Here is a 26,996-nt window from a genome sequence, read left to right as displayed (position 1 = left end):
CCTGATGGTGATGAAGAAGAGACAAGTGTTTTCTAATATTTACTACCAGCCAACATTGGGATGGTTGGAAAGAAGACACATTGTACTTCCCATGTCCAGACACCTGTTCATGTAAAGGGTCATTGCGATTCAATGACTCCTCTCTTGAGGCCTTGTGGTTCTTTCACAGTGGAGGGGGGCACATCCACAGGCCCCTGGCAAGAGCTGTCCAGCCTCATGGGCACCTAAGGAGCAACACTGAAATGTTGCATTAAAAATGACGCTGGAGGGTGTGTGCATAGTAGTCAGGAGGGTACGTGGCTGAGTTGTAGAAAGCTTTGAAGAGATCTGGACTTTTCTGGGTGTAAGTGTGTGAAAGAGGGGGGTTTCTATGATGGGCGCTGAGACTGGGTGAACCATCTTTGTAAACATTTACCAGGACAGCTGGCTTCACCAAGCCCACAGTTCAGCAAGGCTGGGTCACAGTGTCTTGATGGAGTCTGACACACACTCCCTGGCTGAACCTCACACCCACAGTTTGGACATGTCAATCCCTGGGGGAAACTGCCCTTGCCAGAAAGTAGAATAGCAGTGCTCAAAAGATGTCACAAAAGGCGCCTCATATCACTAGGGGACAGGAGGGCCTCTGTAGAAGCCCAGACACCCACATAAACATCCGTTTTCTGTGCAGGGAGATGGAGGTGACTGGAGAGGTGGGGTGGGGAGATGGCAAAGACAGATACATTTGCTCATTGCATTTTGCAGTTTTAGATGTGCAGAATGTTCAGGGTCAAATGAACAGTTTGGGATTCTTTCCTCCCCCCCCCCTCCAGATAACACATTGACACCGTTCAAAGTACAAATGCAGTAAAAGGTCCCAAGACTCATGGTGCCCTCTGTTAATTGTCCCTCAAAACACACCCCTCTCCAAAGCCTGTCCCCAGACAGCATATGTCTGCGGGGCCTTCAGGGTGTTTAATGCACGGATAGATTTCTACGTGCCTCTTCAACTGACAGACCGCTTTGCTTTCCTCCCATTGTCTTGTCTTGGGGGACTTTTGTTTTTAATCTTCTTTAAAAAGCGTGCTATTCCTCTCTGGGTGACAGCCGTGTGGATCCACTGTGGTGGGTTAACTGTAGACCTAACACATACATGGTCCGTGGAGATGAGGGGTGGGCCACGTCTGACCCCGGCAGCACCGACACCTGTCTGTGTGTCCTTCCAGGCAGCAGTATCCTGGCTATCCTGCTGCTGATCGTGTTTCTCGAGTCTGTGGAAGACAGAATGGAGAACGAGGGAGAAGCAGGGCCCAGATCATCACCTCTCTGGTCGACTTTACTGGCCACCTTCATGCTGTTTAAAAACGACAAGCGTCTGCGCCTCCTGATTCTCCTGCCACTGTACAGTGGGATGAACCAGGGGTTCATGAATGGAGAGTACACAAAGGTAGGAGAGGAAGCAGCCCAGGGCTGTGTACCCATGCCCTACCTAAAGGGACCTGAGGGTGTTCCAAGACCAGGGGCCCGGGGCCCTTGAGTGGGATCGGGTTCCCTGTTCTACCGTGGCTGAGTCTTGGATTTGAGGCACCCATCTCTAACTTCTCAGCTGAAGGGAGGACTTCCTACTGGCCAATGTCTTCCCTAGGAAGGACAAGGCTGGTGGGAGGCAGCTGTTAGCAGCTGTGTGTAACACTCATGTCCATTCTGCTAACCCTGTATTCTCACTGCCGCTAAATAATAAGGGAAGATATTAAACCCTCGAGCAGTGTTGAAATTCCTTCCTGTGCCAGCTTTCATATGGTGTATCCCAGTCTAGAAACCGTGTGGCTTGCCAGTCTCAGCTCTTGGACTTCTAAACTTTTCTGTGCTCACAGAAGTCCTTTCCATGTGGGGCAACCCGGGCCACAGGGACACACAGAGTGGGCCGTTCTCTAGTGACTGATACAATCACAACTACTGTCTTCTATTGGGGGCCGTCTAAAGGCTCCGTCTTTCTGAAGAATCCTGGTGCTGTGGGAAGGAGGGAGTTCTCCCCTGGGTGAGACTCTTTCCCAGTATACACTGGCTCATGGTGGTCTTAGGGCAGATGGGGAGGCAGGGCATTCCCCAGTCCTACCTTTAAACCTTTAAGCCCTGTCCTCCTCACACTAGGACAATTTCTACCCCGTCCTTAGCCAGGAGTAGTGCTCCAGAACAGCAGAGCACACAGTTGCCATCCAACCTAACCCAATTTTCCACAAACTGCAGTTATCTCTGGACAAGTGTGCCCTGTGCAATATTTAAGTGTCCTGGGTTTATCTAGCAGTACCACCCTTTGGGGGTTAGGTGAGGGGGACAGGAATCAGTCTTGCATTTTTTTTTTTTTTTTTTTTTTGGTTTTTTTGAGACAGGGTTTCTCTGTGTAGCTTTGCGCCTTTCCTGGAACTCACTCTGTATCCCAGGCTGGCCTCGAACTCACAGAGATCCACCTGCCTCTGCCTCCCGAGTGCTGGGATTAAAGGCGTGCGCCACCACTGCCCGGCTCAGTCTTGCATTTTTATTAAAGAAGGTTAGAAAGGGACCAACCCTGGCAACCAAGGAATGAGGTACCACCCAGGAAGGTGGCATGGGCTCAGGCTTAGGTACTCAAGGGAAGACTGATGGCCTGGGAGGGCCCAAGGAGACTGTCTTGGCAGCAGCTAAGGGAACTCAAGGGAAAGCTTCAGATATTGCAGCCACATTCTGTAGGCTGAGGGGCTGAGGCTGTGGATGCAAGAGAGGTTGGGGTGGCCTGGAATCACCCTGGCCTCCTGTGCTTGTCTGTCTAGATCCCCCACTGGTTCTCATCCCGTTCATGTACTCTCCATCATCAGGTGGCTCATTGCAGTCATTTCCCTCATCCACGCCCTGCGTGTCTGCTATGGAATCATCCTTTGGTACACTGTAAATATTTGTTGCTGTGATTGGGTTAATAAAGAAGCTGACTGGCCAGTAGCTAAACAGGATAAAGTTAGGCAGGGAAGCAAAATTGAGAATGCTGGGAAGGAGAAGGGTGGAGTCCAGAGTCTCCAGCTAGGCGCAGAGGGAGCAGGAGATGAAATGCCATGCTAATAAAGGTACCTCCACGTGGCAGAGTGTAAATAAGGAATATGGATTAATTTAAGTGTAAGAGTTAGCTAGTAACAAGCCTGAGCTATTGGCCCATCATTTATAGTTCATATCCAGCCTTTGAGTCCGTTATTTGGGACAGGGCAGTTGGTACAGGAAATGTCCATCTACTCATGTCCTTATCATCTTCATCCTCTTTTCCTCACCACTGTGCTCTGTGGCTGGCTGGCTGGCCAACAGGCACCAGGTCATTGCCTTTCCTTGTGGTGCTTTGGAGCCAGGTGTGATATCAGAAGCACCATTCTTAAGATGGTTTTAACAGATTCAAAAGGGAACGTCCAGAACACCTCGGTGATTTGCGTGGGCCTCCCTTCCCATCAGACATCATGTCATTCTAGCCTCAGCCAGCTATGCCAAGGCAGCCATCATCTTGTCCCCAGCCTTTCCTACAAGTGTCTTCAAGTGTCCTCGATTCTGCCAGTAATAGAGGCCAAATGTTGAGGCTGCCCAGTGGCCTCCCTAGCCATCTATGGAGGTTCCATTTCCCTCACCTGTCCTTAGGCCTAATAGAAAATGATGAGATATGTCAATGTCCTTGTTAAACACTCTGTAAAATAGTGTATCACACTTATGGAAAAGAATGTGTAGGAAGGGGTTTGCCAAGATGTCTGTCCATTCTGGTCCAAAGTAGACCCTGTCCTACATACCAGTGTTGCCCTCCTAGGCTGGGAGAGGCAGGTCCTGGGCCACATCAGCATGTTAACTCCCACATGGCAGCTGCAGACTGAAGCCATAGTGAGACCTATACACACCAGTAATGCAGCTCTATGCTTCTCCCTAGTCTTTTGCCACCTGTGCCCTGGGCATCCATTTTGTGGGCTACGTGATGATCTGCTTCTCAGGTGCCTCCTCACTGTGCTCTCTGCTGTATGGGAAGATCTCCAAGTACACGGGCAGGGCTGCACTCTTCACACTGGGTAAGTAGACACACCAGTGAGCCTGTGCTCAGGGTACTATGTAAAGAAGCACACACAGGGCAGCAGGGGCTGTGGAAGAGGCTAGAAAAGGGGAGCCCTGTAGGTGGCATGCTTTCCTGCCCTCCCTGTGCCCCCTGCCACCCCTTGCCTTCCTCCAACAAGAGGAAGTGTAGCTGGATTTCTTGGACGGCCAGCCCCCAAATTATGACATGGAGATGAATTATTAATTTATGAATGTTCGGCCTTAGCTTAGGCTTGTTTCTCTCTAGTGAGCCTGTTTCTGATCATCTGTTTTACCTCAGAGCTTTTCACCTTTTTTTCATTCTGTATGTCCTACTTTCCTGCTTCCTCCATGTCTGACTGTCTGGCCCCCAGCTGACCATCTGGCCAGCTTCTCTTTTCTCTTTCCCACCAGCCCTGCCTATCCCTCTTCAGCCTTGCTCTTGGCCATTCAGCTTTTTATTAGACCAATCATGTGCCTTAGGCAGGCAAGGTAAATCAGCAACACATCTTTACATAGTTAAACAAATGCAGCATAAACAAATGCAATACACCTTTACATAGTTAAACAAATATTCTATTGCACAACAAGGAAGTACATGTTCTGCCTCACAGAGGTCTGCACAGAAGTCATGCCCCAAGGAACAAGCCCAGATATCACTGTTCAGGGTCCTCCTGGTCTTCCCTCCTCCACCCCATACTCTTTAGAAGCCTAGCTCACACTGTTGGGAGACAACCTACTGGTCCCCCAGCCACAGGCTAGGGTTCCACAGCCAAGAGCCCCATAAGACTGTGGGTCCTGTAGGTCCTCATGGTCCAGAGGGCCCCTTTCTTGGAGTCAGCCACACACTCACACACCTGTGTTTTTTCTGCATCACCTTTTGTCTGTGCACTGCAGGAAAGCATTAGAAAGTCCGGAGGAAGCACATGGGTACAGATGGTCCCCAACCCAGGCTGCGTGAGGCCCTGGCCACCAGAAGCAGAGGCGACACCACCCACTGTCCTGTCTTGTTTCCTCCGACCAGGTGCCGTCATCCACTTCTCCTGCTTTATCACCCTCCTCCTGTGGCACCCAAACCCGGCCCATCTCCCTGTCTTCTTTATCATCCCTGGCCTGTGGGGGATGGCAGATGCTGTCTGGCAGACACAGAACAATGGTGAGTACCCAGCACAGGCTCACAGTGCCTCAGTCTTCCTCAGTCAGCTGTCTTGAGGGTAGCAAGGTCAGAAGGCAGCCACTAAGGTGGAATCCAAGCTTTCTGGGTGTGTCTAGTCGAAGTCCCCAGTAGAAGGCAACCATGGAACCAAGGGAGGTGAGAAACAGACAGGTCTCAAGGACCATGCTGTAGGTTTGAAGTATGTTCTTATCTTGGAGCAAGCATGATGCAGAAGGAGGGTCTGGTGAGGCCAGGGGCTCCATGCAGCAATGTGGTCTGCTGGAGTTGCTCACAGTTGTGTGCAGATGAGGAACCAGAGGAAGTGATGGCAAGGAAGATCTATAGAGAATCCAGATAGGGGCCACAGAACACTAGTACATCTATCACCCTGTGTCCTGTGGACATGAGGCCATAGGAGGTGGAGAAAGGGACATAGAGGAGGAATATGCCTGTGGACAGAGATGAATACCCCTGATAAACAGTCAGCATCTGAAATGGAGGGGAGAAGGTCCAATGCCCCCCTCCCCCACAGAGCCAGAGACGGGGAACGTGACCCCTTGATCTTGGAGAACTGACTAGTGGTAGACAGTTGAAATAACTTATGAAGAAGCCATGGTAGAAGCCACCTGTGAAAGACCTTCCCCAGTTAGAGTGCATGATCAGGAGATCAGCAAGACCAGCAAGTGAGGGCCATGGCTAGACAGGAGGACCACATAGCTCTGGAATGCCGCTGTCCCCGTGGTCTGTGAAGTAGAGACACCAGGCCCAGGGGCTGCACTGGGGAGACTCCAAGAGAGTCAGTGGTATGGCAAAGTGGCAGAAATGCCAGGGTATTGGCACTGGATCTGTTGGAAGCTCTTGAGTCTACCCAGAGAGCATCTGAGAGAACTTTCAAAGGAAGGGCACTAGGATGAGAAGTGTGGGAGCCCACAGAGGTTTCCTAGTGAGATCTCAGCTTGCTTTATCTAGCAGAGCTGCATTAGGGGATGGCTTGACCACCTGCATGGTTACCAGGTGTCTGGGATGGTCTACATTTGGCTGCACTGGGCGGGTGGTGGTGGTGGTGGAGGTGGTGGTGGTGGTGGAGGTGGTGGAGGTGGTGGTGGTGGTGGTCTTTGCTCTACCCCTTGACATTCCTTACAAAACCCTTTAGCAGAGACAGAAGGGGCTGGTGGGTTTTGACCCAGGCCCTCCCGCCCTCCCGAGGCTATCCTGTGCTTCTGTCTCTCTCCTCTATATTTCTATCTAAATCTTTTATCCCTTACTCCTCAAAAATCCCTGAGGTAAATAAATGTGGGAGCCAGTCTCCCACAGAGAAGAAGGCAGGATGTTGTGTGGATATTGACATTGGTGCAGGATACGTGACCGGATGTGCATTTGGGTGATGGTTATGTTGTAATGAGGTCAAGGTCAGAACCCTCAGCCCTAAGTCTCCCACAAATACCTAATGGCCTGGATTGTGCTAACAATCAGGGAAGGGCAGGCTCTGTGTCTGGAGTCTGGAAGGTCTGGGTGAGCCAGGCCTGAGGGAGCCCTGAGATGGATATGGTTCAGAAGTTATCTCTTTCCCACTACAGTGCCATTCCGTCTACACTCAGGACACATTCAGGCTTAGACACTGGTTAAAGAAAACCCACAGTAGCTTGAGGCCAGGGTTCCCAGGCATGGGAGACCTGGCCACTTCTTCTGTATTTGTATGAGATCACAGCATGTTGCTGCAGATGGTGGACCGCATCCTCCAGAGCTGTCCTGGCTGTCATCCCCATGTGATGTCTGTTTACAAGAGATGGAAAAAATGCCTTAGAGAAACCTCACACAGCTGGATATAGGGTCTAGTTCAGCTGACTTCAGTGGAGCCCAAGTGACAAATGTGTGTGTGCGGCCGGTGCCTTCCTCTAGTTTTTTGTTTGTTCGTTTTTGACCAAAATCAGTAACTAGGAACCAACAGCTGGACTTTTCATGGGCTGGGATGCACTCCTGTTCTTAGGAATATATGGGTTCATTGTGTGTGTGTGTGTGTGTGTGTGTGTGTGTGTGTGTGTGTGTGTGTTTGTGGGGAGGGTGGGGGCAGGGTAATCAGAAACTCACTTTAGCTCTTCTTGGAAGTCCAGAATTATAAAGCAGTGACATGGCAGATCAGCTAGGGATCTTAGACAGTCTATCCAGCCAGCGCCAGAGAGAAGCGGCATCCAGCCCCGCACCCGCACCCAGGCCCGAGAGTTCACTGAAACACGCACAGAGTCCCATCCTCTGCACGCTGACAACCTTCCTAACTCACTGAATTCTCAAAAGCATTTACCAAAGCAGAGATGGCACCTGGACAGACAGCCTGCTTTATCCCATCCTCCAGCACTGCAGAGGTTTAAAATTTTCGCAGTAAAAACATTTTGTTTTCTCTCTCTCTGGAATACATAGATAATTACTTTCACTCTCCTTTTCTTTATGTGGACATAAACCACTCACAAAGGCACCTTTGTTAAACTGTTCAAATTACCTAAGACCCAATCTATATATCATGAGCACTCAAGTCCAGTGAGTGACTTGAACAATGACTCCATTGGATAAGGGACACTTTAAAAATGAAACAATTTCAACCTTCTTTGCATAGGTAAGAGTGTGTTTGTTGTTGTTAAAAGACAAACCAGTTCCTTTGAAAGTGTGTGCTGGCGGCCACCCCAGTGAGGAGTGTTGCTTTAGCGCTGCGTCCCTGCAGCTAGTTCCACCCAGCTCCCCACAGCACAGCACACCCACACGTCATCCAGATGGTTGTCTGTCCCTTTTCGACACGACAAATTGCATGTAGCTTTGGCCACACCTCACGAGCAGTGCTGTGTGGGGCTTGGGAGATGCAGAGTGGGTCAGAGCGTGAACAATGTGGTGACCTCAGTTTAGATCCTCAGGATGGAACCAGTGCTGGGGAACCGAGGCAGGAGAATTGCTGAGCCTTGCTGGCCAGGCAGTCGAGCAGAGAAACAGAAAGCTCCAGTTATAGTGAGAGACCCTGTTGCTGTGGGATGGCATTCTGTATGCTGTGAATATGTGTTGCTCTGATTGGTTGATAAATAAAATGCTGATTGGCCGGTAGCCAGGCAGGAAGTATAAATTGGGATAAGCAGACAAGGAGAATTCTGGGAGGAGGAAGAGCAGAGTCAGGACTCGCCAGCCAGACACAGAGAAAGCAAGATGACAAGACAGAACTGAGAAAAGGTACCAAGCCATGTGGCTAAACATAGATAAGAATTATGGGTTAATTTAAGTATAAGAGCCAGTCAGTAACAAGCCTGAGCTAATAGCCGAGCAGTTATAATTAATATAAGCTTCTGAATGGTTATTTTATAAGCGGGGTGTAGGACTGTGAAGGGTGGGGCTTGGCAGGATGGGAGAAACTTTCTGACTATAACCCATCTTCAGGGGATAAGGTGAGGGTGACAGAGCAGGATGCTCAGTGTCCTCCTCTGGCCCCCAATTGTACACACATGCACATAGACACACAAAGGACAGACGCGGTGGTATGTTCTCATCTAATTCAGAGAAATGAGTGAGCTCAGCCCCCCACTGTTTGAGTCACCATCTTTCAAACTCCTTAGTTTAGTAGTGTGTCCTAGGGCTCAGACACTTGCTCCTCTGGCTGGGGCTGGGTACCCCGAGGGCTTCTGAGTTTCAACCTCCCAGCAGTGAATCTGTGCCTCCTCTGCTTTTCCTCTCTGACAGCTGAGGGAGGAGGGCGGGTGCAGTTGCTATAGCAACCCTCACATGCCACTGTGCTGCATTCAAGACACAGAACGCTCATCTGAGAACGCCGTCCGCCCCGTTAGCTGCTGAAGGGGCTCGTTTTCCAGTTCACGGGTGCACGGACTCTGACTTCTGAGTGCCCTGTTTGTTTAACCTGTCTTTGCGACAGATGAGGTGCCCGTTTGCTCCTCACATCACCTCAGACTAAGGGCTCGTCTGAGTCACGTTAGCCTCGAGTGCCCCCGAATAGATGAGGCAGACAGGTCAGGCTGATGATGCTGAGGGCAAAACAAATTTCTTTGTAACAAACAGGTTAATTCACAATAGTCTTATGTATCCAGACAAGCTACATAGACTGCACCAAGTCTGCACCGAGCCAGAGTCCGGTCCCCCGGTTTTATAACCAGGGGAAGGTGGCTGCCATCAGGACATGGCTCCCTGTGGCTCCCAAAGGGCGGATGCCCTGGAGTCCCAGTTCACCATAAGCCTCCGTTTCCTGCTCTGAGACCTGTGTTGGGTGTTACCCTGCACTTGGCATCCAGGTCTGTGTAGTTAATACAGGGGTGGTCACCTGCTTGCCATGCCCCCTCACCCATCCATCTGGATATTGTTGCTGGTATGGACACCTATTTTCTCATGTGGCTTCCCTTGGCTTGTCTGTCTAGTTGTTACCAGTGTGGACAAATGGATACCCCGTCCCCTCCCTTCTCTGTCTAGTGATAGCTTGTGTGGACACCTCTCCCTCGGGGCTGGGTTGATTAACAGGCGTTCCTGAGGGGAAGGGGTTGCTCTGCCCAGGTGCCTGATTCTTCTGAAAAGGCAGTTCAGGCTATGCACCCAAATCCTTAGCTTCTCGGCTGTCTGGAACGTAGCTTCTGAGGGAACTGTGTTGGCAGAGAGGAAGGGACAGGGCCACTTCTGCTGGTCCAGTTGCCAGATGGATCAGCCTTGGTTATCAGTTCTAGAGTTCTGACTTCCCCTCCCTGGGGCCCTCCATATAGAACATCTCTATCCTGGGTCCTCCATCCTAGGATCCTCCACGTTGGGCCTTTCTACCCAAGATCCTTCATTCTGGGGACCCCATCTATTCCAGGGCTTTCCCTCATGGCATTCTTTATCCTGGGTCCTCTGTCTTAGGGTCCTCCACCCTGGACCATGGTGGGAAGTCAAACAGGATTTCTAGGGAAGGTGTAGGGGCTAAGGGTGGTCTTGGTGAAGGGAGAGATTGTGTGAGTAGGAGCTGGCACAGCAATCCGGGGTGTGGACAGACCACAGAAAACCACCAGGGCCTGCTCTTTTCTCATCCACCCCCTCCCAGATGCACCTGCCACTCAGCCATGTCCTGCAATGGGATCCTTGCTGCTCTCTTCCAGATCTGTCAAAAAACGCCCTGCCCAGCACCAGAAGCAAAAGTGACTCGCTTGTTCAGAAGCAGAGAAGCATCAGGCTGTGCCAGTTTCGAGTTTTCTGTAACCCACAAAAAATACCCTTGGCTGGGGATTACGGCAAACATGGACTCTCTTGCCATCTTTCTGCCAGGCTCTTACACTCAGGAGGTCTCAGGAATACACACATGTATACACACACATAGGTTCTCTGTGTCAATTTAAAATGAAAAAGAAAAATCAAGACTGCTGAGGACATTAAAAAAGAGAAGTCATGCCCAGCATGGTGGCGCTTGCCTTTAATCCCAGCACTCAGGAGGCAGGGGCAAGCAGATCTCTGTGAGGTCAAGGTCAGCCTGGTCTACAAAACAAGTTTTAGGACAGCCAAGGCTATACAAAGAAGCCCTGTCTTAAACAAAAACAAACAAAAAAACAAAATAAAAATAGAAGCCACAGAGCTAGTAATAAAAGTCTGGGGACTTCCGAGTGTCATTGACTCCACCTCTAAGCACTGGGCAGTGGGTATCACCCACTGCTACTGCCCAAGTGACTGGCATACCCTTGAAGGACAAATATGGCTTCCATGACTGTAACTCATTACCCTTTGGTTCTGGGGATGGGTGACGAGCTCCACCTCATCTTATACTGGCTAAAGCAACTCCATTGTATGCCAGGCATGCATCTTGGTACCCACCAGCCATTTGTCTCTGACTCCAGTTCCTGGAAGATAAGTTCCCGATAACCCCGACTCAGTAACCCTCTCCCAAAAATGTGCAAATGTACAGCCGTGACTATCTACTTGTTATAAGACTAACTGCTTCTTTGCTTCTGCGGGCACCCGAAGATTGTTTTGAGTGGCCTTAGCCGAGTCGCTTGGCAGAACAGACCAGCTTTTGCTGGCTTGCACAGCTGTGGGAGGGTCTCGTGCTCTTCCTCTTTAAAAATTCTTCTCTCAGCCGGGCAGTGGTGGCGCATGCCTTTAATCCCAGCACTCGGGAGGCAGAGCCAGGCGAATCTCTGTGAGTTCGAGGCCAGCCTGGGCTACCAAGTGAGCTCCAGGAAAGGCGCAAAGCTACGCAGAGAAACCCTGTCTCGAAAAAAACCAAAAAAAAAAAAACAACAAAAACCAAAAAAAAAAAAAAAAAAAAAAAAAAAAAATTCTTCTCTCAACTCTTCTCACGGGAATCTCGAATTTGGCTCAGAGATTGTTTACCCTGCTAGCAGCTAGTCAGTAAACTCTTTCATTATGATTGGGTTGAATCTATGGTCTTTCCCCAGGGGTCACAAACTCCACACGACACACACTGAACTCTTTGCTTTCCTTCATCCTTAGAGTGAGGACTGGCCGGCTCCGTCCAGCAGCTACTGCTCTGGGATTCCCGTGTTCCCTCCCCTGTGCTGCCCACTGCCAGAGGACATCACCTGATTTAGCAGCATAATTCTGTGCTTTTTTTTTTTTTTTTAAGAAGAAGAAAAAATCCAGTTTTTTTTTCCAAGAAAACTGGCAGTGGCGAGGCTTGTCTATGTTCAGGATTAATTTAATGGACCATGTCTGAGGTCTTTGTGTATGTCTGTGGGTGTCTATGGGTAGTGTGTGTGTGTGTGTGTGTGTGTGTGTGTGTGTGTGTGTGTGTGTGCACGTGCATGTATGTACATGTGTGCGTGTGGCACCAGAGGTCAGCATTGTCTCAGTCACCCTCCATCTTATTTTTTCAGTCTCTCCTTGATTCAGCTGAGTCTGCTGGCTAGCAAGGCCCAGGATTCCTCCCTCCTGTCTCCCAGCACGGGGGTTATAGGCCAGTGCCTGGCATTTTCTATGGGCACTGGAGTCAGGCTCAGGCTCCCAAGCCTGCACACAGGGTCTGGTCTGGCGTCTTACACGGCGTTTTCACTCTCATCTGCTCCACAGCTCTTTACGGTGTCCTGTTTGTGAGGAACAAAGAGGCCGCCTTTGCCAACTACCGCCTCGGGGAGTCCCTAGGGTACGTCATCGCCTTCGGGTACAGCTCGTTTCTGTGTGTGAGCACCAAGCTCGGCATTCTCTTGGGCGTCTTGACCGTGACCATGATGGCTTACGGGATTGTTGAGTACCTGGAACCCAAGACTACTAACAAGTCTGTGGCCACAGAAGAGAAAAGCCAGGCAGAAAGAGAAGAAATGAAAACGCAAGTGTGAGTGCAGCCATGCCATGGCCAGAAACTCGGCCTGGACCATCAGAGCAGTTCCCTGTAGCGACATTCAGTAGATAGACTCAGTTGTTCATGATTGTCTCAGAAATATGTGGACATTCTGATGATCATGTGTATTTTCTATGTATTTTTTTTTTCAATTTAACAAATTCCCGTCCAGGTTTCTACTCACAGAGATCAAGCGTATATGCAAAGGACTGGGAATTTTGTAGCCTAGTGCTGCTGTGCCTGCTTGGCATGCACAGGCTCAGTCCCTAGTACTACGGAAACCAAGCAATGGCTGTGTACAGGGGCAGGGGAATGGCTCAGTCAGTAGAGCTTTTCAGGCCAAGCATGAGGACACTAGTCTGAACCACTGACACACGTTAAAAAGGGGTGGGGTGGGGATAGTAATGTGTACTGGGAACGCTATCACTGGCGGGACAGAGGCAGAAAGATCCATCGGGCTCATTGGCTGGCCAGACCGAGGAGCTCCGGGTTCACTGAAAATCTTGTCTTAGAAACTAAGGTTAACAGCAGCCGGGTCACCTAATGTCGACCTTTAGCCTAAACACACACCAAACACACACACACCAAACACACACACACCAAACACACTAAACACATACATATACACCACACACACAGAGAGACACAGACTACATAGACACCGTGCACACACACACACACACACACACACACACACACTAAACACATACATACATACCACACACACACCACACACACTAAACACATACATATACACCACACACACACAGAGACACAGACTACATAGACACCGTGCACACACACACACACACACACACACACGCACACACACAAACACATACATACATACCACACACACACCACACACACAGAGAGACACAGACTACACAGACACCACACACACACACACACACACACACACACACACACACACACACACACACACACAGGCTTGCCATGTCAGGGATTGTGCATGTTAGAGGCCATTGGAAGGATTGCAAATGGTATGCTTGATGCTCAACTATCACTGTGGTGAAGTCTAACATAATTCATGCATAGTACCTGCCAGGTGCTCATGCTATGGCCATGGTGGAATCAGACATGGCATGAGTGTCACATACCACACGTGAGCATATATAGTCCTACGGCCACCATCCGCTACAGTCACTGTCCGCTACAGTCACCATCCACATTCATCATCCCAGTGGCGTCTCTTCACTCTTCCTCATCTTGAACAGCTTTATCAGTGACAGCTGCCTTTTTTCCACACACACTTTTTTTTTTCCTCTGAGTCCCTGGCACCTTTGCCCAGACTCCCATGTGGTTTTGACATGTCTTCTTTTCTTTTACCTCTGTGTGGAATTTGGCCATTTCTGAAGACGTCAAATTCATGTAGAAGGTATTCAACAGGGCCCTCGCATCCCCTCTAGCTTGGAGGCTCAGGATTGTGTCTTGCATGGGAACAGGTGTGAGGTGAACTTGATTTAGGTGTACCCTGAGAACGCTAATACAAAGAGGAAGGTAGGAAATGCATGTGTGTGAACCTGAGGAGACCACAGAGCTGCTAGCAGGTCCCAATCATGGTAGAGTCCTCTGGTATGGGTCTGAGACAGAGCCACAAGCAGTACTAATTTTGTTTTTCAGGAGTGGCTGGGAGGAACTACCACAGACATTACCTGACGAATGCATTGGGTGGCTTGCTATCAGATATCTCATCTGTGTGGGTGGGCTAACCTGGCCTAAGATTGTGGATTGCCTGCATGTCTTAGTATTCCCACACAGAATACAGTATTCCTTAGAGAGTAATACTTTGTCTTCCAGTGAGCTTTCCTCATCCCCAGCTAGTGCCCTCAGGGCATCAGTAACAGAGGTGGGACATTTAAAACAGGAAGCTGGAAAGATTTGCCTGTACTACACACATGTCCCTGTAGCCGAAGGTGCTTCATGCATGCACAATCCCCACGCCCCGAGTCGCTGCGTCACATCCCGAGAATGGCACAGCATCCGTAAGAGGAGCAAGTTTGGGGGCACTGACAGCAGACGTGGAGACCTGGACCTCATCCTCTGCTGATGAGAAGCCCAGCGCCCGCTGCTGTTCTTGCTTAGGAAGGTCTTCCTGTCTGGGCCTCTCACCTGAGACCTAAGCCTCGTTTGCTTCTAGTTAATCCGTAATGCAGACAATGCAAAACAGGCTCACAGGTCTCACAGGAGGACTGCGCCACATGAACAGATGAGGCGCTTCCTTCCTTCACCTGAAGAGTGTTTAGTTAGCATCTTAGACACAGCCAGCAAAGCCGGGCAAAGCAATAACATTCCACTCTGGAGAAACTGCTCTTTTCCACAGTGTGAAATGAGTCCGTGGGCAACTGGTGTCTCACTAAGTAATAAGACAGGAAAGACAAGAAGAGGGTCAGCACCAGGGTAAGGGAAGGAAGGTCCGGAAGGCCCTGTGGGAGCATTAATGAGTGCAGTGCCTACCCTGTGGGATGAAGGTAGGCAGTGGTCGGATCTGGGGTGTGCACTCTAGTGAGAGTCTGCAGGATGTGGTGATGAGAAAGAGAGCCAGGATCCCCAGAAGGCTGACCTAACAAAGAATAGAGCTGTCCCTTCCTTACCCAGAGAGAGTCTGACTCGGGTAACATACCGACGTCCTGGCACTGGACGTGTTAATTGATATGTTGCTGACTCTCTCTCTCTCTCTCTCTCTCTCTATATATATATATATATATATATGCATGGACATTATCAATAGAGAGTGAGGCTGGAATTCACAGCAGACATGGTGATGTTGGATGTTCTCATCACAGAGGTGACAGATCACACACAGAAAGAGCCCAGCTCCGCGTGGTGGAGTGGAGGAAAGCGGAACTCTGGGGTCTGCATCCTCAGACCTTGCAGGGTTATGAGGGTCAGGAGGAATGAGAGGAACCAGGGAAACAGGTCAGGGAGAGAAAGAAAATCAGGACCCAGTTACTGACCGAGCTCTGACCAGGACTGCTCAGGGCGGTTCTCGTGCCTCTGTGTGTGGTTGGAGGAGGAGGGAGGCTCACAGCCTGTACAAGCACAAGACTGCTCCATGCGGATGATGGAACGGAGAGCATCTACTGTCTATTGTGCTGTGTGAGACGTGAAAGCATCTCTGTCCCCGACAGTCTTCCCAGCCAGGTGACCAACCTCACTATAGGCACGGCGCCTGTGGGCTGGGGATGATGGGGACCGTAGAGAATGGACTTTTGTGTATTGTCCTCCGGACTTCAGGGCTGTTGACAGACTTAAAACAAACATGATCATTTTATAATCGTTAATCAAGGGAGCGACACGTGTAATTAACATAGAACAGGCCTAAGGGGCCAAGGAGTTATCTTTGGGGAGATGGTGGGGAGGGGTCCTTGGAGCCCTGGTGGGGCTGGGAATTCTGTTTCTTGCACAGGAAAACTTAGCTATAAAAGTTCAGAAGACAGTACACACTAGGGGTGGATTTGGGCCACAGCGATGGGCACACCACGATTGTACTGCCTCCTTCCCATGCAGCCTAGGCAGAGGTGACCCTGGACCTGCCATGGGACAAGCCAATGCCTTTCTGGGGCTGCTCAGTAGCCACAAGTCCAGACTCAGTGTGGCTGTTACTGGGGTACCATATCCTCTCAAGCCTTTCCATGAGGTCACGTGGACACTCAGGCCAGGAGAGAACTGAGCCAGAAGGAAACCCAGCAGGAATCTAGAGACACCCGGCTCCCAGCCAGGCAGTCTGGTGACCGAGAAAATGCGATGCTCAGAAGATGGCCTCTGTGTTCAAACGCTCTTGGCCATGGCCGCTAGCCTGGGTGGCCCCTCTCCCTCAGCCTGGATGTTTAAGCACAGAGTAAACCCAGATTCTAGAAGCTTCTCAAATGGAGGGGAAAATTAAAAACTGCTGAATAAATTTAGGATCTCCAAGTCCCTAAAATAGCTAATCCAGGCCCAGAAACTGCCTTCCTCTGCTACCTCCTGGACTGGATACACTATCCAAACAGAAAATATGTCAAACCCAGCTTCCCGTTTATGCTCATAAAGAGCACAAACTTCATTAAACTTCATTTTTTATAGAATTTACCAGCATCTAGAGCTGGAAGATAATTCATAATCAAGAAAGAAAAATGCCTTGTGGGTTGCATACCACTAGCCCTGGCTTAACGTTTTGTCTGTAGCTGAAGTAGCCTGGCTACTGGCCAATCAGCGTTTTATTTATCAATCAATCATAGTAACACATTTTCACAGCATACAGAACACCCCACAGCATTTTCCTGGTAGAGTTCAGCCAGCATCTTGGGGATGACTTATTGTATCTGAAATACATGAACAGTTAACAGTCAACAAGGCTGGCAACTCAGCGGGCTAAATCAGAAGGTTTGTTGGCCCAGAAAGAAATATTTCCTGTTGAGATTCACCACCTAGACAGTGCTCAGATCCCTGTCATGGACACTGGAAGTCGTTAACAACCACCTTAGCTGAGGGAGGGGTGTGGCCAGTGTCCCTGGAGCTAGCAGAATATTAAAGATTATTCTAGAAAACCATCTGCCTTTGTGAACAAAAATCCTTTCATGGTTCCCCAGCCCACAGCACTGGGAGATCCCAGGAAGAGAAGTCCCACCTCCAGAGGAGGCTGCAGCCTTCCTCATGACAGGTTGGTCTCGGAGGCCCCAGGCAGTGACACTGAAGCCCCCAGGGCACAAATAAGGCAGCTCCTCTGGCACTCACCGCTCACCCGCTGGGGTCCTGGCTGCCAGTCTTCTCTGAGGTAGGGAAGGCCCTCCCTTTGTGAGGACAGCAGGCTGTGCGTTGCTAAGCAACAAGCACTTCTGTCCTCTTGCCCATATCCACCTAGCTGCACAGGTGACCAACACCCACTCTTGGCATCTGTACCCAACAAGAGGCCATTCCTGTATTTCAGGCCGAGTGTGGGGACTTACCAGCAGAAGTGACTCCTGGAGTCCAGAACCTTCTGGAGAGGGCAGAGGCTAGTCAGTGAGTATGCACTGGACTGCACAACACCTCAGGACCCGAGTAAGGGGCCTCAGCAGGAGAGGTAGACTGAGCCACCCAGGCTACGAACCTACCAACATGTTATGCGTTTCCAGGATGCCCTGGGTGCTGGTCATGCAGAGCAAATGGTATTAGGATTCATGTCTGTGATAAGGGGGACCAAAGAGGAGCGCTCCTCTACGTGGTGACTTGTGGGGCGAGGAGAGTCAACTGAGTTCAACTCAAACCCTTTGGACAGCCAGGGTTTTCAGGATGAGTGCTGATGTTGGGTGTGTGACTGAGCAAGATGACCTACTGGGGGAATTAGATACATAGGGAAAAGGAGGTCCTCCTGAGTGGGAGGGGGAGGCTAGCACTGTCCTTGTCAATGTTTTCATCCATCTCCTGATGGATCCAAAGTTTGAACAGAATATCGAGAAACTGAGACTTAGGAGGGCAGAGCTTAGTTAGTTGGAGGAAGCGGGTCATCGGGGGTGGGGGTGGGGGTGTGGGTAAGTCTTTGAAAGACACAGCTTGCCCTGTCCTTCTGCGTCTTCACGCTTCCCGGCCACCATGGAGTGAGCCGTTCTGCCACCCACTTCCCCTGCTATGATAGTCCACCTCACCTTCAACCCAAGCCGTCCAGCCGGCCATGGATAGGAACGTCAGAAACCAGCAGCTAACGGAAACCTCCCTCCTTCCAACAGTGTCTTCCAAGTGTTTGTCATGGGACTAACAAAGGATGCTGGAGGCCTGTAGCTACAGTCTCTCCCTGCTTGAGAAAGGTGAACATTCCAGATGTCTACATGGCGAAAGCTCACTGAGCTAAGCTGTGTGAAGTAGTCATTGCGTTCCCGGGGTTCTCAGAGACCAGCAGACCCCAGAGCAGACACGGCGGAGGCTCCTACTAGAAGATAAGGACCACACACAACCAAGAGGCATGCGACATGTAGATCACTGACAGTAGATCCCGGGAACCCAGAAAAGGCTGCTAATTAAATTTTTAAAAAATACCCAAAGTGCAAGTCAGCCTTCTAGGTAGAAAAGTACAGGCCTTTAATCCCGACACTTGGGAGTCTGAGGCAGGAGGATCTCTGTGAGTTTGAGGCCAGACTGGTCTACAGAGTGAGTTCTAGGATGGCCAGCCAGGGCTACGTAGAGAAACCTTGTCTCAAAAAACAAACACAAACACACAACAACAACAACAAAACTCACAGGTTTGGGTTTTCTGTTTTGTATTTTGCACATACTCAGTCTCTGATGTCCCCTAGGGAAACAGACTCTAGCTGTGGAAGCTGCTTTTGTGGATCTAGTGCCGGGGTCCCCTATAAGGGCCCCTCTGCTTAACTGCCAGCTGTCTCCCCTCTCAGTCCCTACATGACTGAAGTTCACGGTGTTTGGTCACACGGCCTTGCACTTGGGCTTGACCTGGGGCCAGTGGAAAGCCACACAGCCCACCTGTCTGTTAAGCAGAGCATGTGCCAAGGGGAGAGAAGGCAAAGAGAGAACGAGTTCTGATTGGACAGCCCGATTTGGGAGGAAAAAAGACTGAGAACCTGTTGCTGTTGTGGGCATCTCTGGCCTCTGGGTATTATCTCCCCGCCCCCACACACACCCTGGTCTGCAGATCCCTCCCCCTCCCCCCCCCCCCCACCAAGAGACAGGAAGCCTTGTTTTTCACCGAGTTTCTTTCCATGGGATTCTGTCGGCCCTGGATTACATCAAAGTCTGGGAAAGAGGGGCCCTTCCCCTTCCCCTTCCTAAGCCTGGAATGCTTTGTAGCCAGGGCTGAACCAGATACAAAAGCTCATAAAACCTGTAATTTTAACAGTGACCTAGTAATGGGCCTGAATAGGGGGTTGATGTTCATTAGGTGACGTCTGTGCTCTGGTGACATCAGTGTGGTTGAAGGCAAGGCATGAGCAAGCTTTGCATATTTTAAAACGGGTGTCTGTCTGTTGGCAGCATGCTTGAGGGTGACGGTGCCTTTACTGGTTCTCACTGCCATGCAGTTAAGGGGTGGTTGGCATGTTTCTTGACATGAGAACTCCGACCTTACTAATTTCCCATGGCTGGTCTTCCATGGTACCTGAACCCTGGTCACACAATGGAATGCACCCACATTACTGCTCCTGTAGGCAGTAAGAGGTGACTGGTTAGTCCCCAAGGTCTGGGTTGACATCATGTTCTGAGTTGGGCCTTCAAGGTTTAGTGAGGATCCCTGTCCGGGCACTCCCCAGCAAAACACCATGGTGGCTCTGGGCCCCTTCTCTTCCTGGGTCTTGTCATTGGCAGATAGCTAGAGTCTCTTACACAGTTTTTGTATGGTGGCCTGGCCTTGGCCTCTGGGGATGCCCATACAGGGATATATGAAGCTTTGGTGCCAAGCGAACTCTTGGCAGTGTGTGCTGGCCATGAGGCCAGGACTCTTGCCATCACACACCTGTTAGAACTGCTAACTGGCTCCCCCAAGAGGAAGCTGCTAGAAACGCAAGTTGGGAATCACAAGGTGGTGGATAGAGAGGCATTGGGCCTTTTGTGTTCAGCTCTGGCAGTTTATCAGAGCTGTGGGAAAACTACATTGGGAGTCAGTGGAGTTCCCAAGCAAGCTGGAAACTGTGACTCCAAATAAACATTTGCTAAGTGCTGAAAGAATGCTGAATGGCGTCCCTGTGACCAAACACACCTGACAGAAACACCTTCGGGAAGGAAAGCTTACTGCAGCTCACAGTTTGAGAGGGATTTCAGTCCACCATGTTGGGGAGGCATGGCAGGAAGGCATGGTGGCAGAAGTGTGAGGCATAGACCAAGACACCAAGACCACACACATTGCACACTCACATTCACACAAATACCCCCCACACACATTGTAACAACCACACTCACACAGATACCCCACACACACATTGTAACAACCACACCCACACAGATACCACACACACACATTGTAACAACCACACTCACACAGATACCACACACACACATTATAACAACCACACTCACACAGATACCACACACACACATTGTAACAACCACACCCACACAGATACCCCACACACACATTGTAACAACCACACCCACACAGATACCACACACATACATTGTAACAACCACACCCACACAGATACCACACACACACATTGTAACAACCACACCCACACAGATACCCCCCACACACATTGTAACAACCACACCCACACAGATACCCCACACACACATTGTAACAACCACACCCACACAGATACCCCACACACACATTGTAACAACCACACCCACACAGATACCACACACACACATTGTAACAACCACACTCATATAGATACCCCTCCACATTGTAACAACCACACTCACAGAGATACACACTCACACACATTGTTAATGACTGAAGAGGGAGGTGAAAGTCTGGGGTGTATTCTCCAAATGTTAAGGTCTGTGACATCTCTTTGTCTTGGAGTGGAATTTTCTTCTGAACTTTGGGTTTAGGGGTTAACTGTGGTGCCAGACTCCCTCCCGGCTTCTGACTTGGGTGAGAGAGGCGCTGTGAGAAAGCGGAGAGCTGCAGTAGGCATGAGCAGTGGGTGGGAGTCCCGCGTATGACTTGCGCCCAGGATGCTTTCTCATGAGGTTGATATGGGGAAATGTGCAGGGCTGTGGAGACGGCTCAGTGGGTAAGAAAGTGCTGCCACACAAGTGTGAGGACCAAGGTTCGGAGCCCCAGAAGCCACGGAAAAGCTGAGTCGGAACCCACATGTAACCCCGGCGTGTAGGAGGGGAACCAGAGAACCCCAGGAGCAAGTTGGCTAGCCAGACTAGCTAAAACTAGTCTCACTGGCTCAGTGAGAGAGCCAGCCTCAGTATCTAAGGTGGAGAGCAGTTGAGGAAGACGTAGCATTCACTTCAGGACTACACGCGCGCGCGCGCGCGCGCGCGCGCGCACACACACCCACACACACCCACACACACACACACACACACACACACGCATGCACGCGCACGTGCAAAAATTGTACAGAATGTCTTACTCTGGTAAGTCACGAGGACTGTAACAGCTGCGTTCTTCCCTCTTTCCTTGGCTTGCTGGCTTCTCGTTTGCTCCGCCATGGGCAGGGCACCTGGTACAGGGACAGAGCAAACTGGCCCCATGTGGGTGAGGCAGCCAAATGGCCTTTCCTAAGCCCCTAGACCTGAAGAGGACAGTGAGGGAACATGCAGAGATACCCAGACATCTGGAGGGACACTCTGCAGCCCTGTCTCAATCCTTCCAGCAGGGGAACCATCCACTCGAGGGGACCCTTCAGCACCAGGCCAGCACAGCTCTATGAGCCCCGCAGTGAGGCCTGTTTGGCCGCCAGTGGGACCCATCTGGGGACTCGGGTTAAGGTGCTGAGTGAATCTCTCTCTCTACTTGGGTTAAAGGGATCAGTATGGATGAGCATGATTTCTTGTGCTTCACTGGCTGAGACAGAGCTCGTCCCATTGGGAATTAAACAAAATAAAAAGACTGATTTTCTCACAACAGAGAAGCCATAAGAAACAGTGTATCCTCAGATCCCGCAGCAAGGGATGTGCTGGGCAGTGTTACCTCTGGTCCGACAGCTCTGTGACTGATAAGATCAGCTTGCTCATCCTGGTGGGCCCTGACACTGATTGGAGAGACCAGGATACACTTCGAGACATTGGCAGCTGTCAAAACTGCAAATCCCAGGCCCAGCTTCTTGGGAAGCTGATAAAACAAGAGCAAATTATTACTAATAAGAGAATACATGCCAAGAGTGGGCCGTTCTGATCAGGGAGAGAGATTCACTGTGGGCCCTGGGCCTTTTTTATCAGGTCCCATGGTTTCTCTGAATGAAAGGGTACCTTCCTGAGAGGCCAGCGGTTGCTGTTACCAGGTCCTGTGCTCCCCTGTGGAACCCCTGGTCCAGACAAGACCAAATCCACATCACAGTGGACTTGTGGACTTGTGGACTGTGACCACAACACAGCCAGAAACCACACTATGGTCTACATCATAGTCCCTGCCATGGCCCCACATTATGGCCCACATCATATTTACACCACAGTCCACACCACAGTCCACACCATGTCCCGTTCAACAGCTCCTGTAAGTAGATCCATATGCATGCTGGGCTGCTCAGTAATCTCTTATGAGGAACACCAACCCAAAGTCTTGCTTCTGTGGAAGAAGGGAGCATGCGTTTGCAGAATGCACAGCCTGCAAAGGCAGCCTGGCCCCAACAGCAGACCTCAAGGTGCAGCCTGGCCCCAACAGCAGACCTCAAGGTGCAGCCTGGCCCCAACAGCAGACCTCAAGGTGGCCAGAGCCACACTCAGCACTGTACCCCTTTAGAGCCTCAGCTGAGTTCTGCACAAGCGTGCGGGAAGATGGGGATGGCAAAACGTGGGCAAGATCTAGCTTGATTTTTCGGAATCTGTTTTCCTCACCCACATTGGCTTATGAAATCGTAACTCAGGCTCCACAGTACTTCCAAAGCCAGGGCTTGCCCATTCTAAGGACATGCTCTACCCCTGACCTACACTTCTGCCGAAGGAACGTATTTTTAACTTGAATGTGTCACTCACCATTATGACTGTGGACCCTCTCTCTGTACATGCACACCACAATTTACAACACACACACACACACACACATGTATACACACACGTATACACACACACCCCCATATACACAAACACCATACACACACACCATATACAAACACCATACACACACACCACACATACACATATACACCATATACACACAGGCACACACACAATACACTCACATACACCATACACTCACACTTCTCAATCACATCTCACACACCACACACACACACACACACACACACACACACACACACACACGCACACATTATACACATACGCACCACACACAAGCACCACACACATACACCATACACACACAGGCACACATACAATACACATATACACACCACACACACCATACACACACACATACACCCCTCCCTCACATTCCACACACACCATATACATGCACACCACACACATATACACCATATACACACTGACACACATATACTACACACACACACACACACACAAACACCACATACCCATGCACCATATACACACTGACACACACACACACACACACACACCATACACACACACACACACACACACACACACACACACACACACACACACACCATACACACACAGAGAACTTGAAATGCTTATTGACACCGTTAAACGCAGCCTGAAAATGGCCCGATGAACTGGATTAATGCTTTAGCAGCCACGTGGATCTCTTATTCTGTCCCTGCCAGGCTGTAGCAACACTGGAATGCACGCGGCTCTGTTGATCCTGTCCGCCCTAACCCAGTGCTCAGTACGCTTCGGTGACCAGCTGCCTGTGACAGCAGGCCTCCCATTGGTGAAGACGGTTGCTTGGAGACGCATGGTCCCTATTCCATTGAGGGCAACTCCCAGTTTCTGAGTTGGGAGAGAAGGTGGGTGAGCACCCCAGGGACCCATCATTCACCCTCCTCACTTCCTTCTCCTTTTCCTCCTTTCTGCCCCCTACTATTTCTCATCATCTGTCAAAATTCCCCTTTTTTCCAGGGATCACAAGCTCTTCCATACCCCAGAATTCCCATCCAGGAACTTAATGATGTCATTTAGTGATAAACTCGACACAAATGATGTTAACCTTGTCCCTAAACAACAAAAAAACCCAAAACATATCAAAACGGCCTTAACTGGGATATTTTGAAGAGCCTGATTAGGCATTTAAATGTTTATCTCCTTCCAAGAGGCTTCGCCATTTGTCTCTTTCTCTCTAGGTCACAGAGACACCATGACTTCACTGTCAGGTACAATTTTATTAAAAATGACCTAGATTCCCCTCAAAGTGTCAACCCTGGCAAGCCTGGAAACTCAGTATGTAGACCAGGCTGGCCGGGAACTCGTCTCTGCCTCCTAAGTGCCTAGCTCATTATCATTGCTTTGCTTTGGGTAGGTTTCCTACAAATTACCACTTATGTGCATGGCCCCTGAGCATGCCCAGTGACCACCTGCGCTTAGGCAGGTACTTGGAGAACTGTTGGGTAGCTGGCCTACTGCCCTTGAACGTCCAGGCTGGGGAAACTCTTGGGAATCACACAGCATTGTTTCAACCTTCTCTCTCTCTCTCTCTCTCTCTCTCTCTCTCTCTCTCTCTCTCTCTCTCTGTGTGTGTGTGTGTGTGTGTGTGTGTGTGTGTTTGTGTGCATTCAGGCTGTGCAGGTAGGCATACCCTCATGGGTGTGAGGACACCAGAGGCTGATATTGGACGTCTTCCTCTATCAGTCCCTACCTTATTGTTTGAGACAGGGTCTCTCACAGACCTAGAACTAATTTGACTGGCCAGCAATCTCTACTCCAGTACTTGACTTTTTATGTGGATGTCAGGAATCCAAACTCAGGTCCTCACTCCTATGTGACAAGCACTTTACTGACTCAATCTCTCAACTTTAAAAAAAAATGTGTTTAAATTCACTTATCTGCAAAAAATTCATATTTTTTTATTATTGATTATTGTCACTCTTTATGCCAACAGTGCTGATCACAGGGAGAGCTACCATGAATGCTCACAAGAGTTCGGGTGGTGTGACTGCGAACATTTTTAACCTGTCACTGGAGGGACATAATATTCAGGTACGGAGAGGAAAAGCAGGTCTGGGAGGAGGTGGGTTTGTCTGCAGAGGCGGCAGGAAGGAGCCTAGAGGGTGGGACGGAGGAAGCCATGCCGCCTCTCATCTGAAACTGTTGTTTAACCCCATCTGCATGATGAACGTTTAGAAAAGACAGGCTTTGGGGAAGGAAGATGAAGCCCTCGGGGCCGCCTTGAAACCGCTGGTGTTCCGAGTGGACGAAACCACACCCAGAGTTGTACAGAGTGTCCTTCTGGAACGTGGGTGGGACCAATTCGACGAGCAGCAGCAGGATGTGGAGGACTGGAATCTGTACTGGAGGGCATCCTCCTTCCGGATGGTAGAGCACGTCAATGTCAAGCCCTGGCAGAGGCTGAACCACCACCCGGGGACAACCACGCTCACCAGGAAGGACTGCCTGGCCAAGCACCTGGCCTACATGAGAAGGCTCTATGGTGAGTCCCTCTACGAGTTCACACCCCGGACGTTCATCATTCCCAATGACTACACCAAGTTCGTAGCTGAGTACTTCAAGGAGAAGCAGGTGCTGGGTACCAAGCCTTCCTACTGGATCTGCAAGCCAGCAGAGCTGTCTCGTGGGAGGGGGATAGTCATTTTCAGTGACATCCGAGACCTCAACTTCAACGGCACGTATGTCGTGCAGAAATACATCTGCAACCCTTTGCTCGTGGGTAGATACAAGTGTGACCTCCGCATCTACGTCTGCGTCACCGGCTTCAAGCCGTTGACTATTTATGTGTACAAGGAAGGGTTAGTGCGGTTTGCCACTGAAAAGTTTGACCTCCAAAATTTGCAAGACTCTTATGCCCACCTGACCAACAGTAGCATCAACAAATCTGGGGCCTCGTACAAGAAGATCAAAGAGGTGGTGGGTCAAGGCTGCAAGTGGACCCTCAGCCGGTTCTTCTCTTACCTTCGGAATGGGGACGTGGATGACCTGCTGCTGTGGCAGAAGATCAAGCACATGGTGATTCTCACCGTCCTGGCCGTGGCTCCATCGGTCCCTGTGGCCTACAACTGCTTTGAGCTTTTTGGGTTCGACATCCTTATTGATGAAAACCTGAAACCATGGCTTCTAGAAGTCAACTACAGCCCTGCTTTGTCCCTGGACTGTTCCACAGATGTCTCTGTGAAGAGAAGTCTTGTCCATGATGTCATTGAACTGATCCACTTAAACGGCCTAAGAAGAGAGGACAAAAAGTGCAGCAGGGCTTCTCCAGGGAGCCCCAGGAACAAACTTGAGCTCTGCACAATCCCTGCTTCCCCTCCCTATGTGTCTCTCATACGGTTTACAAACAGGACGTGCAGTAAAACCAACCCTGTTGTGCAGAGAGTCGTCAACGTCTATCCCAAGCACACACGGACCTCCCAGCTGAGAGAAATGATCAACAAGCAGCGCGTGTTTCTAACAAGAGAAGGCGCTAAAAGCAAGCCAAAGCTGAGGGCTTGCCATACAACTCGCAAGGTGCTCTCTCCATATACACCAGTAGCTCAGTCACAGCCCCACAGGGTGAAGGGGCCTGTGGGCATCCTTCCAGAAGCTGGCTATGCACCAGATGACCATGTAGGCAACTTTGTTCTCATTTTTCCATTCAATGAGGCTACTTTTGGAGCCTCCAGGAATGGATTAAATGTCAAAAGAATAATTCAAGAGCTCCAGAAACTAATGAATAAATAACTCTCAAGTGGTAAAAACTAAAATCAAGAAGTGAGGTGAAACTTTTGAAAACTGAGGATTTCTTTTCTTTTCTTTCTTTCTTTGCTTCTTTCTTTTATTCCTCCCTTCTTCCCTCCCTCC

The 26,996-nt window shown here is 50.1% G+C and overlaps 2 protein-coding genes and 1 long non-coding RNA gene across 5 annotated transcripts in view; 2 read left to right on the top strand and 1 right to left on the bottom strand.

Annotated features, from left to right (window-relative positions):
- Positions 1 to 12,622, top strand: part of Unc93a (unc-93 homolog A) — a 28,341-nt gene extending 15,719 nt beyond the window's left edge. The window contains exons 6-9 of one of the 2 annotated variants that reach the window (XM_028866629.2): positions 1,206 to 1,426; positions 3,908 to 4,043; positions 5,069 to 5,200; positions 12,227 to 12,622. In XM_028866629.2, the coding sequence (XP_028722462.1) occupies positions 1,206 to 1,426; positions 3,908 to 4,043; positions 5,069 to 5,200; positions 12,227 to 12,492 (755 nt within the window). In that variant the 3' untranslated portion in view covers positions 12,493 to 12,622. Of the gene's footprint in view, positions 1 to 1,205; positions 1,427 to 3,907; positions 4,044 to 5,068; positions 5,201 to 10,305; positions 10,669 to 12,226 lie in introns of those variants that run through there. The other variant, XM_037200346.1, reaches the window with a different exon arrangement.
- Positions 729 to 17,282, bottom strand: LOC119086845. The gene is made up of 2 exons (XR_005090210.1): positions 17,232 to 17,282; positions 729 to 1,250 (listed from the first exon to the last, which is right to left on the bottom strand). It is a non-coding gene; the product is annotated as an uncharacterized LOC119086845 (long non-coding RNA).
- Ttll2 (tubulin tyrosine ligase like 2) lies at positions 13,412 to 26,996 on the top strand. 2 transcript variants are annotated; one of them, XM_037200344.1, is made up of 5 exons: positions 13,412 to 17,498; positions 18,203 to 18,280; positions 23,813 to 23,995; positions 25,084 to 25,181; positions 25,326 to 26,996. In XM_037200344.1, the coding sequence occupies exons 4-5, from the start codon at positions 25,107 to 25,109 to the stop codon at positions 26,874 to 26,876; spliced, it is 1,626 nt and encodes a 541-aa protein (XP_037056239.1). In that variant the 5' UTR covers positions 13,412 to 17,498; positions 18,203 to 18,280; positions 23,813 to 23,995; positions 25,084 to 25,106; the 3' UTR covers positions 26,877 to 26,996. The 2 variants fall into 2 exon arrangements, with proteins under 2 accessions (XP_037056239.1, XP_037056240.1); XM_037200345.1 differs by lacking the exon at positions 18,203 to 18,280.

The sequence above is a fragment of the Peromyscus leucopus genome, chromosome 8a (assembly GCF_004664715.2).
Source record: "Peromyscus leucopus breed LL Stock chromosome 8a, UCI_PerLeu_2.1, whole genome shotgun sequence".
In the NCBI taxonomy this organism is placed as follows: Eukaryota; Metazoa; Chordata; class Mammalia; order Rodentia; family Cricetidae; genus Peromyscus; species Peromyscus leucopus.
This window is presented reverse-complemented; position numbering and strand designations above follow the sequence as displayed.

Excerpts from the sequence above, each read along its gene's own strand:
- Ttll2 (XM_037200345.1), top strand. The coding sequence starts at position 25,107 with ATGAATGCTCACAAGAGTTCGGGTGGTGTGACTGCGAACATTTTTAAC. Across the intron at positions 25,182-25,325 it reads TGGAGGGACATAATATTCAG|AAAAGACAGGCTTTGGGGAA; the intron begins GTACGGAGAGGA and ends ATGAACGTTTAG.